The sequence below is a fragment of the Gracilinanus agilis genome, chromosome 2 (genome assembly GCF_016433145.1).
Source record: "Gracilinanus agilis isolate LMUSP501 chromosome 2, AgileGrace, whole genome shotgun sequence".
Lineage (NCBI taxonomy): Eukaryota > Metazoa > Chordata > Mammalia > Didelphimorphia > Didelphidae > Gracilinanus > Gracilinanus agilis.
Window position 1 is genome coordinate 414,625,143 of NC_058131.1, and position 20,053 is coordinate 414,645,195.

The 20,053-nt window shown below is 41.9% G+C and overlaps 1 protein-coding gene across 1 annotated transcript in view; it reads left to right on the forward strand.

Moving 5' to 3' along the window:
• The window catches only part of HHIPL1 (HHIP like 1), a 99,678-nt gene extending 79,909 nt beyond the window's left edge, over nt 1-19,769 (forward strand). The window contains exons 7-9 of the mRNA XM_044659902.1: nt 5,759-5,840; nt 13,344-13,426; nt 19,180-19,769. Of these exons, the coding sequence (XP_044515837.1) occupies nt 5,759-5,840; nt 13,344-13,426; nt 19,180-19,769 (755 nt within the window). The remainder of the gene's footprint in view (nt 1-5,758; nt 5,841-13,343; nt 13,427-19,179) is intronic.
• Nucleotides 19,770-20,053: the final 284 nt, after the last annotated feature.

Genomic DNA, 20,053 nt, shown 5'->3' on the forward strand with positions numbered 1-20,053 from the left:
GGGAGAGGGAGAGAGAGAGAGAGAGAGAGAGAGAGAGAGAGAGAGAGAGAGAGAGAGACATACACACACACACACACACACACACACAGTGCATGCGTGTGCCCGCACTTGGGAAGGGTAAGCAGAAGAGTAAGAGATGTAGAGATGGATGGGGGAATAACTAGTGTAAAAAAAGAAAAGGTATCAATAAAACAACTTAAAAAGAAAAACTCCTTTTGATGTCCCCTTAGGTACTGTGTTTAAAATGAAAACAAGGCAGACAGTGAAAATATTTATAAGGGTAACTTTTAATACCTACTCCCCACCCTCCCAGCTCCTCAGGGCATACATATTAGTTCCCAGCTGCCTGGACTGTGAACTGTGATCCTCAGTGGGGTTTCTGGCTTCCTGAGGCGGAGAAACCAAGAAACCGGTAATTTGGCAAAGTGGTTCCATCGAGCAGCGTTGAACCCTTAGAATATGCTCAGCCAACACTTTGTTGATTATATATATAGCAGCCAGGCCTTTTGGGGGTGGGCGAGGGGGAGGTAGGTTCTACCTTCTCCCTGAGGAAATCTGTCATTCCTGTTATACAGATGATATTCTGGAAAGACCAAGGGTGTCTGGACTCTCCATTGCTGTCACTAACTCACTGTGAGATCTGAGGAAAACCGGTTCCCTTTTCTGGGGCCTCAGTTTGCTCACGTATAAAATGGGGATGATCATTTCTGGCTTGTTTACCTGAGATTATTTTAACCTCTACTGAATTTCTGGTAATGAGTATGTTTGAAGACGTGAAAGCATTAATTTTTTCAGGATCTAACTCACATCCCAGCTTTTTCATGTCATTTCTAATTCAGAAACACTGAAGAAATAGGACTTAGAACTGAAAGGGACCATATAGATCTGCTCATTCAGTCATCTCCTTTATCAGATAAGTTTATCATTTATCTCTGACTTTCTAATTCCAAACCTAGGACTGTTGATATGACTGTGCACAGATCGTGTGCTGGACCACAGAGAAACTATGGAGTTTGGATAAGCCAGGGTCTATTTCAGCAAGGAGTTCAATCTAGTAGGAGGGTACAGAAGCAAAGAGTTAGAAACTCAGAGACCATCCAGTTGGGTAGTTCCTTTTCTTCTTAAGTAATTAGTCTCGAAGTAGATAGAGTGCTGGGCCTGGTGTTGGGAAAACCAGACATCAAAATGAGGTGTAGACCCTTTCCTCAGTTTCCTCAGTTATACAATGGGGATAGTAATAGCACCTGCCTCAATCAATCAGTCAACATTTATTGAGTACCTACTATATGTCAGGCACTGTGACAAGTACTGGGACAAGAAACAGTAGTCGGAGTGGTGAGGATCAAATGAGCTCTAAGTGCCTAGAACATAGTAGGAGTTATAAAAATGCTAGTTTTTTTGTTCTTGTTATTTTTTTTTATCATCCCTCTATAGTCTGGTTTTCAATCTCATTATTCAACTGAAACTGCTCTTTTCAAAGTTAACCAGTTGGGGGCCGCTAGGTAGCAGAGTTGAGAGAGCATCAAGCCTGGAGATGGGGGACCCGAGTTCAAATATGACCTCAGAACTTCCTTGTTGTGTGATCCTGGACAAGTCACTTAACCCACCCCTCACTTTGCCTTCTTTTTGAGTTTGCCTCGGGTTTATCCTGTCTATATCTCATTGTACATCATTGTTTGCACGTAGGGACTGTTTTTGTCTTTGTTTTGCCTTTGTATCGCTAAAGCTTAGTCTGATGTTAGGCTGGGACACCTCTACCTAGGGGATTGCTCTTTTCCTTTGAAATTTTGTCCTTAGATTCTCAAGCTTTTCTAAGGAGACTGGGCAAGAGGACTTCATTCTCTGTACATGGGCCATTTTGTGAGGTCAGGGTGGGCAGGCAGAGCAAGAAAGAGGGCAGGGAAATGGCCTCTGAACCCCCAACTGCAGGGCTATGCCTCCCTTCTTGATCCTGGGGGCTTTTTATTTCCCTGGAAGTTTTACTTTTCCAAGCTGCTAACCTTTTTTTTCTGGGGTGAAAATAAGGTGAGTTTGGGGCCTGGGTGTACTTGGAAGAATGAAGAGAACCTCCTCTCTGCTGAGCTGTTTGTCCATATTAGTCACAAGAGCAGGGACCTCTGCTCTGGAAGGATCAATACCCCTGTGCCCTTAAGGGAGTCCATATTTCAATACCCTGAATGAAAGATCATTGGGTTCCAAGTTAGGAGACCCAGGCTCCAATTCCTGCTCTTATACCAACCTTGAGTGTTTCTTTTTTCCCCTGTTTCAGCCAGTTTCAAATCAACCTAACTGTACCACTGTCTGGTTCACATTCCTGCATCTTTGTTCTAAGGATTACAGGAAACACTTTGTTAAATGTTTGACTGGTCTCTGTATATTATGTCTACAACCTTCTTTTGCTCTAGCTATCCTGTCTGAAAATAAAATGAAGTTAGTCTGATATGACCTGTTCTTTTTTTTTTTTGAAAAATTTTATTGAATTAATTGATTTAAAATATTTTTCCATAGTTACATCATTCATGTTCTTTCCTACCCCTCCTCCCTCTCAACCTCCTCCCCTCACCCCCAGCCAATAAGCAGTTCCATTGGGTTTTACATATGTCATTGATCAAGACCTATTTCCATATTGTTAATATTTGCGTTAGGGTGATTAGGGTGAGTCTATATCCTCAATCATATCCCCATTAACCCATGTGATCAAGCAGTTGTTTTTCTTCTGTGTTTCTACTTCCACAGTTCTTCCTCTGAATGTGGCTAGTTTTCTTTCTCCTAAGTCCCTCAGAACTATCCTGGATCATTGCATTGCTGCTAGTAGAGAAGTCTATTACATTCGATTTTACCACAGTATATCAGTCTCTGTGTACAATGTTCTCCTGGTTCTGCTCCTTTCACTCTGCATCAATTCCTGGAGGTCGTTCCAGTTCACATTGAATTCTTTCAGTTTATTATTCCTTTGAGCACAATAGTATTCCATCACCAGCATATACCACAATTTGTTTAGCCATTTCTCAATCAAAGGGCATTCCCTCATTTTCCAATTTTTTGCCACTATAAAGAGCACAACTATAAATATTTTTGTACAAGTCTTTTTCCTTATTATCTCTTTAGGGTAAACCCCAGCAGTGGTATGGCTGGATCAAAAGGCAGTCAGTCTTTTAAAGCCCTTTGGGCATAGTTCCAAATTGCCATCCAGAATGGTTGGATCAATTCACAACTCCATCAGCAATGCATTAATGTGGTATGGCCTGTTCTTGATGAAGCTGTGCTGTCTCTCAATGATTACTGCTTTCCTTTCTAAATATTGACAAACCATCCCTTTAATAATATGTTCTAGAATTTTGCCGAGATTAAAGTTGTGTTTACTGGCTACAGATTTCAGGCTCCATTCCTTTCACTGTTGTGAAAATCAGAATGATACTTGCCCCTGTTGAGTTCTGCAGCATCTTTCCAATTCTACAAGACCTTTCAGAGATTAACAGCAGTCACTCAGTAATCCCATCCACAAATTCTTTCAGTATTCTGTCATTTGGAGCCTGGTGGTTTGAATTTACCGAGGGCAATTAGATGCTCTCTTGTTATTTTCTTAATTATGTTGGCTTTCAACTCCCTATTTGCTGATTTTGTTTTGTCCTTTCCATTCCAGAGATATTTCATCCTGGCAAAGAGAAAAGAAGGGAAGAAAAAAAAAGAGCAGTTCTGTGTGTCATCCATTATCAGCCCATCTTCCCTGAGCTGCATTTCCATCCTTTCTGTGATCCTCTTTTCCCCAGCATGGCTATGAAAGCTCTTTTTGTTGTTCTTGGTATTCTTTGCCAGACTCAGCTCATCCTGAGCTTTAGGGCTTCTCATTCTTTTTCTGTCTGTCCCACAGGTCTTTGCTTGGAATAATGTCTCGATGAATATTCAGTTTGACAACTTGGTTATTAAACACTGTGCTCAGAATCAAAGAATTTTCAAGGCTAGAAGGGAGCAGGAGAGATCATTGAGTTCAACTCCCTCATTTTACAAGTAGATAAACTGAGAATCCAGGAAATAAAGTGAACCACCAAGGGTGCATGACTAATACATGACAGAGCTAGAACTTTACCCAAATCTCATTCTAAGTTCAGTTCTCTTTCACTACTCACTGGCCAGCTCATTAACCATCACCATTGGGCAAGTAAAATGCTGTGATAGGTAAGGAAACATACCTTCAGATATCATAATCAGGGTTTATTGGGCAGCAGGACAGAACCTACTAGACATAACCTAGGCTAGGGGAGGTGATGGGTGAACTCAGCAGGCAAGAGAAAGTGGGTTCAGATAAGTGCAGTGCCGCCCTGGGCAAGTCACGTGACCCTGTTTTGCCTCAGTTCCTTTGAGCTGAAGAAGGAAATTGGAACTCAGTCCAGTATCTTTGCCAAGAACACCTCAAATGGAGTTATGGAGAGTCAGACATGACTGAAATGAGTCAACAACAAAATGTATAAAGTACAGAGATGGGAATATTTTTTAAAAAACCTAAACTTAAAATATTACCGTCTCTATTTTCAATACATTTACAACCTATCAAACATGTGTGTATAAGTAAAGCATACACAAAGAAATAATACATATAAGAATGTAATTAAGTACAAAGAAGCAGTCCTGGCAAAGGGCTATAAGAAATTTGAGGAGAGAGGGAAGAGTTATATTTACTGAGGATTTTAGGGGAGGGAAGAAGTGGTCAGAGAAAGCTTCCTTGAAAAGGTAGCATCTAAATTGGGTTTTGAAAAAAGGAAGGAATTTAAATAGGCAGAGAGGGAGAATGCAGATGACAAGGAGATTCCATTCCAGGTATGAGAGAATGATTTCTAACAAAGATAGTGAAAATGGGAGGAGAGGATAGGCAGAAAGTAGATTATGTGAGGTGTAATAGGGTCTGGGAAGGTGTTTAGTGTGAGATAATCTTGGCAGATTAAAGCTACATCATAACAGAATCATAGAATTTGGAGCCAGAAGGATCATTAGAGATCATTGATTCTAGCCTCCACATTTTGGCAGATGAATAAATTGAGACCTGGATATTTAAAGTGACTTATTCAAGGTCATATAAACTTGGGTCCTTTGATTCCAAATCTGTGTTTTGTTCCCCTGCTGTACTGAGCTAACTCTCTCAGATGTGAAGCTAAGGAGTTTATACATTATTCAGGAGGCCGTGGGAACTGCTGAAGGCTTTTGAGGAAAAGGAGTGATCTGATTAGGGCAGTCCATTAGGAAAATTCTCAGGCCTTAGTGTGAAGATTGGATTGGAGCAGAAGTAGACTGGAGTCTGGGAGATTAATGTAATCAATACTTCCACTGAGAGACTTGGTTGTACTAGATGACTTCCAACGGTCCCTTTCAAATATAAGATTCTGTTAAAGGAGAGAGACAAGGCCCAACCACTGGCAAAGATTGACCATTTTTAATTCAGAGAAACTGAGCAGTGACTTGGGTATGGCAGGGATGAGACTAGGGACCCAGATATTGAGACTAGAGTTTGGGCTTGGTCATAAGAATCAAACCAAGAGACTGGCTAATGGCCATTGAATAAGGTCAGAGCAAAGCCAATTCTGTGGTGAGTTTAAGAGCTCTTGGCCCTTGCTTGCCATAGATCCTCCTAATTGAAGGCCTAGATTGGGCTTAGTGTGGTTAAATGGTTCTACCTATAAGATTAGAAGGGTAAAGGATGCACAAGGAAGGTCAGTGTACTAGGCAACATTTTCACGTGTTTCCTTGTTTTTTTTTTTCCTCAAAGGGGAACTTTACTTCATGTCTACTGGAGTGCCAAGTGCTACTTCTCCAAGAGGAGTCATTTACAAAATGGTTGATACCTCCAGGTAAGACCTACTCTAAAATTAAAAAGAGAAAGAGAGAGATTATCTACATACCTGGTTAGAATACATTTTTCCATAATCACTAGCCTCCAAAGACTTGTTTGAATAGAAAATGAGTACAAGCTCTACTAATATTCCCTGATTTCACCCCCTCCCTATCCTGGGCCAGGCTCACTTTAGAACCCTTCAGCATTGTAACTGGTAGAAACCTTCAAGTCATAGAAAATGGACTGTTGGAGCTGGAATGAGCTTCAGAATCCTAGAATCACAGAGCATCTGGGGCTGATGGCTTCCTCAACATGTGTCTTCTTCTTCAGCCAGGTTAATTGAATTATCCTGGATCCCACTATACACAAAGCAAGGGAACAGCATTCTTTTGGCTTCTAGTTGTTCAGTCTTATCCTCAGTTCCTTGATATTTGTCTCTCATGCATCTACTTGACAGGATAATAGTTGACAGAGGTGACTTGTTTCTTGCTCCTGTGCCTCCTACATTATTAGGCTGTTGAAAGGAATCGCTAGGGAAAGCTTTAAATGTTGGCAGATGGTAGCAGAGAGCATCATGGTCTCCATAGGAAAGATTTCTTTCTGCCACCTATAAGCTCCATTTGATAGGAAGTCAGCTTTCTTGCTTATAGAGAGGAAGGTTGTTGTTCAGTTGTTTCAGACGTATCTGATTCTTCATGACTCTATTTGAGGTTTTCTTGGCAAAGATACTGGGGTGCTTTGCCATTTCCTTCTCCAGTTCATTTTACGTATAAGGAAATTGAGGCCAAAAGAGTTTAGTGACTTGCCCTGGATCAAGCCACTAGTGTCTGAGGCCAAATTTGAATCAAGAAGATTAATTCTCTTGACTCTAGACAAGGCATTTTATCCATTGCATCACCTAGCTATCTCCAGGGTGAAAGCAGTTCCCAAACAAAAGCTAATAACAGAGTCCTGTAAGTACACTCTGAAGCCCTCTAAATGTGACCACCATTCGGTTACTCACAGGATCTGTTTGTTCTTTGTTGTTGGAACCTTGAATATGCATTACAAGGAAGGTCTAGTTCTAGGTGCTCAAGGGTATATGAAGGTAGATAAAACTTGCCTGCTGCAATTTATAATTGAATCCTCAACTAGATCTGTGGTCTTGGATTCAGAAACTCCTCTGGTAATGCAGATTGCAATCCTGAAGATTTCATGAAGAAAGTAGCACTGGAGGTGGGTTTGAAAGATGGATAGATTTGTTAACTGGTAGAGATAGGGGAAAGGGTACAGTTTTTCTGTGCCCCTAAATGAACCTAGTTCTACTGAGAAGCATGTGGTATAGCAGATAGAGTACTGGATTATATAGACATATTTTACTGTATGTTGCTGAACAGAGCTGGAGGAAATCACAAAAGTCACTACAGCTAATGGCCTCTTTTCTACTCTCATTCTTGATCTCACTGCAGCATTTGACAGTTTACCTTCTTTACCACTGTTATCACTGTTAGATTAAAATTAACACCACCAGGTTCTTATTTTCCATAGAGTTTATTAATAAATCACTTGAAATAGAGAAAGCAGATGTATAGAGATTTAAACCTAATCTAACCTAACCCTGACCATGTGGTTCTCCACATGGCTGGCTGACTCAGCCATGGTGCTCCACAGTCACCTCCAGGGGAATAGAGAGAGTGGGTATGTCTTGCCCCACACCTTTATCCTTTCTCTTGAACTCGGACCCATAACCTTTAGTTCTGGGTCATGTTCCTAGGGCTATTCACCTGTAACCTCTTTTTGGAGCATTCGTGTGACATCTAGGCATGCAAATGGGATGGGTAGGTGGAGAAAGAAGTTCATGAGTTTATGACCCTGGGAGGAAGGCATTCCCTTTACACACCACCTTCCTCCAGTATATTCTTTCCTTTCTGAGATTTCTTCATTTCTTTCTTTTCCTTTCCTTTCTTTCCTTCCCTTCTTCTCTTTCTCTTCTCTCACTCTCTTTCTCATTTTCTGTCTCTATCTCTCTCCCTCTCCCTCTTCCCTTCTCTTCCTCCTTCCCCCCTCCCCTCCTCCTCCTCTTCCTCCTCCTCCTCCTCCTCCTTTTCTCCTCTTCCCCTCTTCTTTTTATTCGATTTTGCTAGTTCTTCTTCCAGGTCATGAGCAGTAAATGTGGGTGTCTCACAGTAATTGTTCCTGGACTCTCTTTTCATTCCTTTGTTTTTCACTTGGTGGTGTCATCAGCTATAATGGAATTCAGTTATAATTTCTATGCAGATGGTTCCCAAATCTATTTTTCTAGCCCTTATCTCTCTTCTGAACTCCAGTTCCACATTACTATTTTTTTAACCCTTAACCTTCCTTAACCTTTAAACCTTCCATCTTAGAATCAATACTATGTATTGGGTTCTAAGGCAGAAGAATGGTAAGAGCTAGGCAATGGGGGTTAAGTGACTTGCCCAGGGTCACACAGCTAGGAAGTGTCTGAGGCCAGATTTGAACCTAGGACTTCCCTTCTCTAAACCTGGCTCTCAATCCACTGAACCATCCAGCTTCCTCTGCTAACTACTTTTTGAACATTTCAAATGGGATAACCTAGGGTCATCTCAAACTTAATATATCTCAAACAGAACTTATCTTTCCAATCAAACTTACCTTCTATTTACTCTGTATTTATCTTCTATGTACTGATTGTTATGTGTTCTTTCTCCCATTACCATGTAAATTATAGTGCCTTGCCAGTCTTTTCATGACCATTTCTATTTGACTTTTTATGACTGGCTTATAGAGAGGTCTGGATGGCATGCTTACTAAATTTGTAGTTAATGTGGGATTGATAGAGCCACTTTCTCAAATCTCAAATCCCTGGGTGACACAATCAGGATCCAAAAATATGTTTTAACAAGCTAGAATATTGTTCCAGATCTAATAAAATGAACTTAATTCAGAATAAATGTAAAGTCCTACTCTTGGGTCCAAAAAAATTCAAATGCACAAATAGAAAAAGGGAGAACATGGCTGTTCACTGGAGCATGTGGAATTTAATGGTCCCTTTTTTAGTGGACTAGGTATTTTAGTGGACCATAGATGATCAGTTAGAAAATGGTGTAATATGGCAGCCAAAATATAGCATAAGATATTAGAATGAATTAATATAATCATGGCATGCAAAATAATGGAGGCAACAGCCCTACTGCCTTCTACCCTGGTCAGACTCCATCAAGAGTATGTATTTAATTCTGGGCACCATATTTTAGGAAGGATTTTAACGAAGTAGAAGATGTCCAAAGGAGAACAATCTGATTTTGAGGGAAATGGGAAACCATGCCATGCAAGGATCAGTTGAAACAACTGATTGTTTAGTCTGGAAAAAATAAAGAAGATTTTGAGAGGACGTGATCATTGTCTTCAAGTACTGGAAACATCCTGAAACACAAGAGGGAAAAGAACAATAGGCAGACTTTACAGAGAGACAGATTGCAATTGGGTATAAAAAAAAACAACTTTCTAATGATTCATTGCCAAAGCATGGAAGAGGCCAAAGCTGCTTCAGTCAGTAAAGCATTCCCTCTTACTGGAAGTGTTTTCAATTAAATACTATAAATAAATTCCTAGCTGTGTGACCTTGGGCAAGTCACTTAACCCTGATTGCCTAGCACTTACTCCTGATCTACTGTGGAACTGATGCATCTATCTATTTTAAGACAGAAGAAGGGAAGAGTTTTTAATTTAAAAAAATAAAAGACTAAATAGCCAATTTTCAGGGATGTGGTAGAGAGGATTTCTGATCAGATCAGCTAAATGAGCTCTTAGGTCTCCTTTGAGACAGAGATTCTGTAGTTCTGTGATTTAGCCCACCCATCCATCCACGTTTTGTCTGTCCCCTGAGGCCAACCAAAGTACGGCCTTTTCTCCCTCTCTCAGTCAGATCCACCCAGAGGCAGCTGTGTATTTTATCACTGCTTAGCCTGAATTCCTCCCTGGCCCCTTCTGGCTAGTAGAGCACACCCTGTCGTCTTTGCAGGCATGCTGTCATGCATACTAATGTGGGGCTTGTCCCATTCATCCCATACTTGGCTTGTCTGGAGTGTCTCACAATGAGTCCTGCCCAGAGAGGGGAAACTGTGGCTTTTATAATAGTAATGGCTGACATTGCCATAGCACTTCATGGGGTAGGAAGCACTTTAATAGGCACAAACTCATTCGACCCTCACAACAGCACTGTCAGGGTATAGGTACCAAGCTAGTATGGCTTACCTCTCCAAAGAAAGGTTCCCTGGCCATCGTCGTTTGTTTGCAGGGTATTAATACGGAAACCAAAAAATGCTTTATCCAAATCTGCCATGCCTCCCCTGGGTGCAGGACTTTGTAGTAGGTGCTACAGAAGATACAGTCAGCCAACATTCATTAAGTACATCCTACATGCCAGGCACTGGGCTATCATTGCAAAAATAGCCCCTACTCTCAAGGAGACGCTAGGCAGGCACACACACACACACACACACACACACACACACACACACACACTATGGGATGTTGGGAGGACCTGGATTCAAAAGTGGCTTCAGATATTTCCTAGCTGTGGGGCCCTGGGTAAGTCACTTAACTTTGCATTGCCTAGCCTTTGCTACTCTTCTGTCCTATAATTGATACTAAGGCAGAAGGTAAGAGTTTAAAACAAAACAAAACGAAATATGGGATAAATTGGAGATAATCAGCAGAGGAAAGGTACTAACGTTTAGGGGGACAATAGAGGGCGCTGCCCCTGCCCACCTAGCCTAGTTGTGATGGTGGGAGTGAGGTTCAGTACAAAAATGTGATAAATACTCAGGAAAGCCACAATCAAGGTGTTCTTGGAGTTCTGAGGTGGGAGAGATCACAGAATCTCAGAGGGACCTCAGAGATGATCCAGTCCTACCTGTGCCTGAATAAGAAACTCTTCTACAGCTACCTGATCTGTAGTAGTGAGCCTCTGCTCACAGATTGCTACCTCCAAACATTGTGGTATTCCAGTATGTTTTAGGATAACGCTATTGTTGGAAAATTCTTACCTGCAAGAAGCTGAGGCAGCTATGTGGCGCAGCAGATAAAGTCCTGGGCCTGGAGTCAGGAAGACCTGAGTTCATATTTGCTTACTAGCTAGCTGTGCTATCCTGGGCAAGTCACTTAATTTCTGTCAGTCTCAGTTTTCTCATCTGTAAAATGTGAATAATATTAATATCATCTACTTCCCAGGGCTGTTGTGAGGATAAAAAGAGATAATATTAATAAAGCATTTTGCAAACCTTCAAGTGCTATCTAAATGTTAACAACCATTATTATTATACCTGAATCTACATCTCTGCAATTTCCATTACTCCTAATATTATTCTGGGGCCAAGGAGAAAAAATATAATGCCACTTTCTTTCCCCGTGGTCATCATAGAGACTGAGAAATTATTTCTGGGAGGTCAAGAAGATGGGAGGAGTGTGACTAGAAGATCAGAGGATCATAGATTTAGAATTGGAATTTAGAGTCCTAATTTTGCACATAGGCAATGGAAATACATAGAGGTTAAGTGATTTGTCAAGGGTCACACAGGTATTCCTTATCTGAGAAGGAGTTCAACTAAGGTCTTCCTGACTTATAATCCAGTGCACCATCCATTATACCATGGTACCTCTCAAGAATTCTAATACAAAGGGCAGGTTGTTACTAATAGAAGGGGAATACCAAAGGGTAGGGGAAGCTAGGTGGTGCAAGTGGATAGAGTGCCGGGCCTGCAGTCATCTTCCTGAGTTCAAAGCTGATGTCTAACACTTACTAGCTGTGTGACCCTGGGTAAGTCACTTAACTCTATTTGTCTCTGTTTATCTCATCTGTAAAATGAGCTGGAAAAGGAAATGGCAAACCACTCAGCTTGAATCAAATTTAAAAAATATATCCTTATCATCTGTATTAGAATCAATACTGTGTATTGATTCCAAGGCTGAAGAGCAGTAAGGGCTAGGCAATGGGGGTTAAGTGACTTGCCCACAGTCATACAGCTAGGAAGTGACTGAAGCCAGATTTGAGCCCAGGATCTCCCATCTCTAGACATGGCTCTCCAGCCACTGAGCAGCCTAGCCACCTCCCTTGCATCAGATTTTCCAAGGAGCATTGAACTTCTCACAATTTAACCTTCCTGACAATTTCCTCATATAAAATGGGGATAATCTTGTCTCCCTCTCCTTCCTCATAGACAATATTGTAAGGGTCCAAATGAAATTATAGAGGAGAAAGTGCTTGGTAACCTTTGTAACTATTAAAGGAAGGGTTTGTTTTTGTGATTAGCCACAATGGCTTTTCCACATGCATCTCTTGGGCTTCCATGTGGAGAATACATTTTTACCCTGAACCTAGGGGTTCTGACAAGATCCTGGCCTCCTTTAGACTCGTGACCTCAGAAACTCTTCTCCCCTCATCCTGTGCCCTGGCTGTTTGATGAATTTTCATGCCTCAGCAGCCTGGGGCTCCCAAGGATTTCAGGGGCAAGATTGTTTTCATTCTCCACGGTGAGGTGTTTCAGGCTCTCGCCTCTCCTGTCACCCCAATGAGGAAATTCCTGAAGAAACCTTCATGAGTTTTTCAGAGCATCCTTGGGAAAGCTTTTTTCTTGTCTTTGAAGGGGTTTTTGACCCCTTTCTGAGTCAAATTAATCTCTTTAAGCATTTGTGTGTTTGTGAATGTATGTGTGTGTGTGTGTGTTTAAATGTCCCTGCTTGTGTGTGTATTAAAGAATTAGCGAATGCTAGAACCGTAAGGGTAGGCAGAGACCTTTAATGCAATTGGTATTTGAACAAGAATTCTGTCCGCACCTTTCCTCATGAGTGATCATTCATTCTCCACTTGAGACAGTATTTATCACCTCTTATGACAGGGAAGTCACCATCTCATGAAGGAATCTCAATCTGTTTTTGGCTAGCTCTGAACTTTTATGGATTATGCTACACGATTTGTCACATGGACCACTTTATTCCACTGTCTTGTATCATTTGCTTTTGTTTTATATATATTAATCTTGCCTCCCTTGATTTCCTTGAACATCTTCACCCCTTGTCTCCCTCCATTGAAGTACAGCTTAGCACCACAGAATATCAAGGTTATAATGGAACTCAGAATCCTAACACATAGATTCTTAGAGTAAGCAGGGCTTTAGAGATGCTTTGGCCCAATTCCCCTTCTGACTTGCTTACCAGGGCTTCTTGGTTCCACGTCTAACCTCTCATCCTACATACCATGCTATTTCCCAACTGTAGCTTGAGACATTTAGATAATGATGAACTTACAGAAATGGGACAAGATACTGAAATGGTGACTGAGGGTAGCTGGAACCTGCTTCTGACAAATAGAATTTATTTTCATCCAACTGAGATGCCCTCGGGTGGTCCTCCTGACAGACAGGGGGATGGAGAAGGTCATCTCTCCTATTAAAGTATGGGAGATACTATTCTTTGATTTGAAGCTTTGGCGCTGCTGCACTGAGGAAGTCTTCTCATGGCTCCTTCTTTGTATTGGCAGGAGAGCTCCTCCTGGCAAGTGTCAGATCAAGGCTGCACCTGTGAAAGTGAAAAGTCGGATCATCAGCTTTGAGCCTAAAGAGAGTAAGTCTTGCTGCTTCTTCTCTGTTTGGCAGGTAGAAGCCAGCTGTAGGCATCTGAGTTGGAGCTCTTCATCTTCCATGAGAGAGGACACCTAGGGTGACTTGCCCAGGATCATACATATACCCAGTGCCAGAGCCTGGTTTTAAATCTTGATCCTCTGGTTCTAAAGCCACCACATTTATTATTTTCTTACACCAGGCTACTCTTTGGAGATGGATAGCTCTTACAGCCTCTGAGGGGGATTTGGGAGGCTTCTGGGGTTGGTTTCAACATCATAGGACCCTGGGGGCATAGCAACTGTGGCACCATGATTGATACAGGTGGCATGGGCATAAAACAGCCTTTTATTTCCCAGGGTGATCCTGGCTTTCCTAGACAGTTCTGGGCTTTCTGCCTCCAACCGACCTGTCAATCCAAGGAGATAAATGAGAGGGAAGCAGCTGAGTTACTCAGTCACTAAGTACTTCTTGAGCAGTTGCTATGGGCAAAGCATTGTGAGAGAGCTAAAGAAGGAGAAAATGCTTTAATTTTTTCATAATATTTCCCCTAATTACATGTGAAAACAATTTTAACATTTTTAAAAATTTTGAATTTGAAATTCTCTCCTTCCCATGCTCCCTCCTCTTCCCCTTTCCCTCCCTGAGATGCTAAGCAATCTGATTTAGATTGTACAGTCATGTGAAATAGAACATGTTTTATTTTTTATAATATTTTAATGTTTACAAAGTCCTTTCTTCGTAATCATTTTGTAAGACAGGCAGTTCATTCCATTTTATAGATGAGAAAACTGAGGCTTAGACTGATTAAATGACAAGTTATAAATATAAGAGTAAAAGTCCCTATCCTTAAGAACCTTTTATCTTAGAGGGGACTGATAGAGCAAAGGTAGTGGATTCTGGGGAGGGGAAGAATGCAAAATGTTTACAAAAAAGATGTCTACAAAACAAACAGGGGCATTAATATTTGGGGCAATGAGGAAAGTCCTTTTGAAGGATTTAGCCCTAGAACAGACCCTTGAAAGTATCCCAGGAGTTCCAAGAGGTATAGGAATAATATTCCAGGAATGGGGGTAGAGGTGCAAAGGTGTGGAGGTGTAAGATAGAATGTCATTTTGGTAGAATAGCAAATTAGGTAGTTGGGGCAGCTAGGGAGTACAGTGAGTGGTAATCAGGCTCATCTTCCTGAGTTCAAATCTGGCCTCAGACACTTAGCTAACTATGTGACCCTGGGCAAATCATTTAACTTGACTTGCCTTAGTTTCCTCATCTGTAAAATGAACTGGAGAAGGAAATGGCAAACTACTTTAGTATCTTTGCCAAGAAAACCCTAAATGGGGTCACGAAGAGTTGGATACAATTGAAAAATGACTAAACAAGTAGGTAGTTTGGCTTGGAGAATTGATAAGAGGGGACCCACTATCTCATTTTCCACAAGAAGTCTTTCCCGACCCTTCTTAGTTCTAGTGTCTTCCCTAGTAATGTGTAGTCAGCCTGGAAAGCCTTTGTAAATAAATGAATGAAAAAATGAATGAATGAAGCACTGTGTTAAGTGCTGGGAATAGAAACAGAAAAGTAAGGTAGTCCTTGTTCTCAGAGAGCTCACGTTCTAAGGGGAGAGACAGCACAGAGGAGGTTTCATCTGTGAGTCAGATGGAAAGGTCCCATGGTCCTTAGGGTGCAGCAGCAGAGCACATGGTAATACATCTTCACTAGTGTCAGTGACATTGCTAAAACCACCCCCTTTGAACCATTTGATGGCATGAGGGACTTTCTTTGATGGTAAAAACTTTGTGTTCCAAATGACTTTATATGACAAGCAAGGATGTGCTTACAGAACCTAAAGGGGATTAAGGAACTAACTCCTTAAATTTCTTGAGCTAGGGAATGGCATGGTCTGAACTGTGCTTTAGGAATATCAATTTTTCAGTCAGTCAATAAACATTTATCAAGGGCTAACTATGTGCCAGGTACTGTGCTAAAACACTGAGGATACACAAAGATGCAAAAGACAGTATCTAATCTCAAAGAACTCACAATCAAAATCAAGCAACAAGCAAAGAAATATAAGCCAGCCAAATACAGGATAAATAGGAAATAATTAAAAGAGAGGAAGCTCTAGAATTAAGAGCAATGGGGAAAGGCCTCCTGGAAAAGATGGAATTTTCGTAGGGACTTAAAGAAGCCACAGGCAGAAATGAATTTTATAACTGAGTGGAAAGTACATTAGAGAGGGGAGACATTGAATACATAGGATTATTGGCGCTTTTTTTTTGTTGTTTGTTTGTTTGTTTTTTAATAAAAACCCTTACCTTCTGCCTTGGTAGCAAAGGCAGAAGAGAGGTAAGGGCTAGGCAATGGGGGGTTAAGTGACTTGCCCAGGGTCACACAGCTAGGAAGTGTCTGAGGCCAGATTTGAACATAGGATTATTGTGATGCTCAAATGACATATCTATTTGTGTGTGTATATGTGTGTGTGTGTGTATATATATATATATATGTATATATATATATATATATATAATCCCTTTGCAAACCTTAAAACAATGTCAGCTTTTATTTTTAAGTAGTATTCCTGAGCTCTGTGTGCTCTTTCTCTTCCTAGATGGAGGGACCCTGAGAGGATCCATTGAGCTGGCTATAGGATCATAGATTTAGAGCTAGAAGGGATGTCAGAGTCCAGTAAGTCCAAAACCCCACCTCCTCTGCATTTTACAGATGGGGAAACTTAGGGACAGAAAAGTTGAGTGACTTGCCCAAGACCACACAGTTGGCAAGTATCTGACTCAGGATCTGAACCCATGTCTTCACCCAGGCCAATGTAATATGAACTAAACCAACCAAAAATCATCAAACTTTTTGGTCTCAGGATCCCTTTACAAGCTTAAAAAATGAGGATCTCCCCCAAAGAACTTTTGTTTATGTGGTTATATTGATCAATATTTACTATATTAGAAATGTCTTCATCTTACTACGAAAATAGTTTTAACCCTGAGGATCCTCAGACCATATTTTGAGAAATGTACTGACTCTCTGGTGGGTGGAGAGAAAAGAATAGATTTTCTTCTTTAATCCTTAAGGGTATCATCTGGTCACTTTAGCCATCCTAAGGCCTCCTTTCTTTTACTTACATCTCTCTTGGAGAAAACTGTGTTGTAGATCATAGTCCTGTAAAAATGTATTTAATTCTCACTAGCTCCGACCAGCTTCCAATGGTTGTCATGAGGAAAGTGATTTTAAACTTTAAAATACCCCTCAAAGGTGAGTTGTTATTATTATAGTCCCAGAGTCACTTTTTTGCTGTCTGGGTAACCTTGGCCAAGTCGGTTCCCTTTTCTAGATCTGGTTTTCTTTTTTCCTTTTCCTTTTCCTTTTTTTTTTTTTTTTTAAATCTCTAAAAGGAGAGGGTTTACTAAATGCTTCCCTAGAATCCTTTTTATTTTCAGATTCTAAGGTTTGGACTTCTTTGGGGAACCCCGAGCTAGTTACTGACACACCCAGGACTAGGAAGCCTGGCTTCCTGACCCTTTGACTGGTGCTGTTTCCACCACTCCTAGGTGACCCCAGACCCATGAGGAGTTGTCAAGAATCTAAATCTTTCCAGTCCCACAGGAGTTTCAAAGCTGTCTGGGCCAGGGAGCGTTGGAAGGGCACGCAGAGAGAAAGTCCTCTCTGTTGAATGGGTTGTCATGGCAACTTGAGCTTCTCTCACACATTCCAGTGTGGGGGGGAGGCAGTGGGGAGAGATGCATTGGGGTGCTATTGAGTCTGGTTCTTGGGAATGGGGAAATCAGGGAAAAGGAGAGGCTGTTCAGTTAGCAGAAGAGAGAAGATAAAAAAGTAGTAGCATGGACAATGTGGTTTAAGGGGGTCAGCACGGGCAAGGCAGGGCAAAGAAAGAATCAGGTGCATTTTTGGTTGGCTGGTAGCGACCTCTGTCTTCCAGCTGGATTTCCTCTCCAATCTTCCCTTACCCCCTTATAGGGAAAGAAGCAGGGAAAATGGGAGCAAAGTCTACTCTCTCTCAGCTCCCCCTTCTTTGGCCTCAGGGAGGCCCTGTTTTCCCCTTCTCTCTGGGAGAATCAGTGGCTTTCTGAGACTGGGGAGAAATGACTTGGGATTTCCCAGATACGGGCTAGCACACTATTATTGTCCCTCAGGGCCCAGCTTAAACACTTCCTCTTCTATAAAATTGCCACATCCTAACTGGAAGGGATTACTTCTAGCCCTGAACCCCTTCATTCTTTTATTTTTTAAGTTATTTTTTAAAGAAACCCTTAACTTCCAACTTGGAGTCAATACAGCATATTGGCTCCAAGGCAGAAGAGTGGTAAGGACTAGGCAATGGGGGTTAAGTGACTTGCCCAGGGTCACACAGCTAGGAAGTATCTGAGGCCAGATTTGAATCCAGGAACACTCATTTTGGGGCCTGACTCTCAATCCACTGAGTCACCTATCTGCGCAACCCCTTCCCCCCAATTCTTTTAAAACAATGTGTTGATATCTTTTATTTTTACATCAGCACATTTTCCCTTTGCCTCCTTCCCACTCTTCCCAATATCCCAAGATCTTTGACAGAGACTCGGCAATCCCTTCTGCTCATTCTTTTGGTACCTTAGGATTGCATTCATCCATATCTGATAACCTGAAATAACTGAGGTGCAGCTCAACGCTGACCTACTGCCTCACTTGCCTTAGGTTTCTACTCCCTGCTAATCATTGCCTTGCTTGAGCTCCTGCCAACTCAGCTAGCGGCACAGTTGCAATATAATAGGCAGCACACATGGCGGTCCAGAGGCTGGGGTTCTCACTGGCTTCATCTGCTGTCTGAAGGCAGGCTTTGAGGAGGTGAGGCTAATCTACAAAGGGCAATTGGCTCCTACCTTTAGCTCCACAGATCACGTGCCTTGCCTGTCTGATCCTAGTGATACTGTTATATTTGATTCTATCCTTCCCTTCCTTCTCTCCTCCTCTCCCAACACGTACTCTCTGCTTTAATTCATCTCTCTATCTAAAGCTGTCCTTGAATTTTGGTCTAGGGCAGCAGTTCCCAAATTGTGGTCCAGAGACTGCTGGGAGTTCCTTGACACCCTTTGAGAAGATCCATGAGTTTAAAATAATTTTCACAATAAAGCTGTGGTATCTTAATTTTTGATATGGTAAATATTGATAAATAAAACACACATAAACAAGAGCTCTTTGGACTCCAATAATTTAAAAAAAAATTTTTTTTTTGAAAAATGCACTTCCATATTGGGTCAGTATTGTAAGAGCAAACTCTATACATAACCAAAACCCTAAAATAAAGCTGATATGAAAGATGACTCCAACAGCTCTTTCCCTGGAGGTGGAGAGCATTCCCCATCCTAAGTCTTCCAGGATTGTCCCAGATCAGTGCATTGCTCTTCAGTAATTTTTAAATGTGTAAAGGGGTCCAGAGACCAAAAAATTTGAAAACTTTTGATCTAGGATATTGAGCTTTGTTTTGGACATCCATGTTTTAGGAGGAACATTAAACAGTTGTAATGTGGCCAGAGGCAGGTGGCAAGGATGTTAAGGTGCCTCAAAACTATGAAACAAGATGAAGGGAATGGTTTTGAGATATTAGATACAGAATATGCCAAAGGGTTGGCCAGTGATGATACTCTTTCCCAAGACCAACAGCAACTGCTTTGATGAGATCTCTCTTTTTTTTTTTTCCCAGAGGTCTGTGTCAGAGAGACAGAGTCCCCTCTCATTGTTCTCTCTTTTTTTCAGAGTTCATCTCCAAAACTGTGACTGTGCGCCCTAAACCACGAACGACCACCAAAGCTCCACGACGGAGCAGTTCCACCGTGCGGCCCACACCATCTTCAACTGCTGACTGGGCTGAGCAGATTTTACAACTCCTCCGAAACCGCTCAGTGACCCCCACAACACCTATTTTGACACCAACAAGGAGGCCCTCTGGTCGAAGAGGTGGAAGGAGGAAAGGAAAGCCAACTATGGCACCTTCACCTCCTCGGAATGGTGCCGTCCGATTGCTCAACTATCAAGCCCCAGGTCGGGACAGAGGCCGAGTGGAGATCTATGTGGGCAGACGGTGGGGCACCGTCTGTGATGATGTTTGGGACTCCAAGGCTGCACGTGTTGTCTGCCGCCAACTGGGCTTCCCTTATGTGGTCAAGGCAGTCAAGAGGGCGGAATTTGGTGAGGGCCGCTCTCTGCCCATCCTCCTAGATGATGTTCGCTGTACAGGCCAGGAAAGAAATCTTCTGGAGTGTTCGCATGCTGGGGTTGGCAAACACAACTGTGCCCACAAGGAGGATGCAGGAGTGATATGCAGCCATGAAGACCCTGACCTATAGACTCCTATGCGTGGACCTGGAACATGACGCTAAGGGGACAAGAAGGGAATGTTCTGGGGAATCTGTATCTTGTCCCTGCCAAGTGGCCTTGGAGGCTCCATTTTGCACTGTGTGTGTATATGTGCATGTGTATACACATGGACAAGGGTGTATTTGAGATCTTCCTTCCTTCCTTCTTTCCTTCCCTCCTTTCTTCCTTCTCTCCTTCCTTCCTTCCTTCCTTCCTTCCTTCCTTCCTTCCTTCCTTCCTTCCCTCCTTTCTTCCTTCTCTCCTTCCTTCCTTC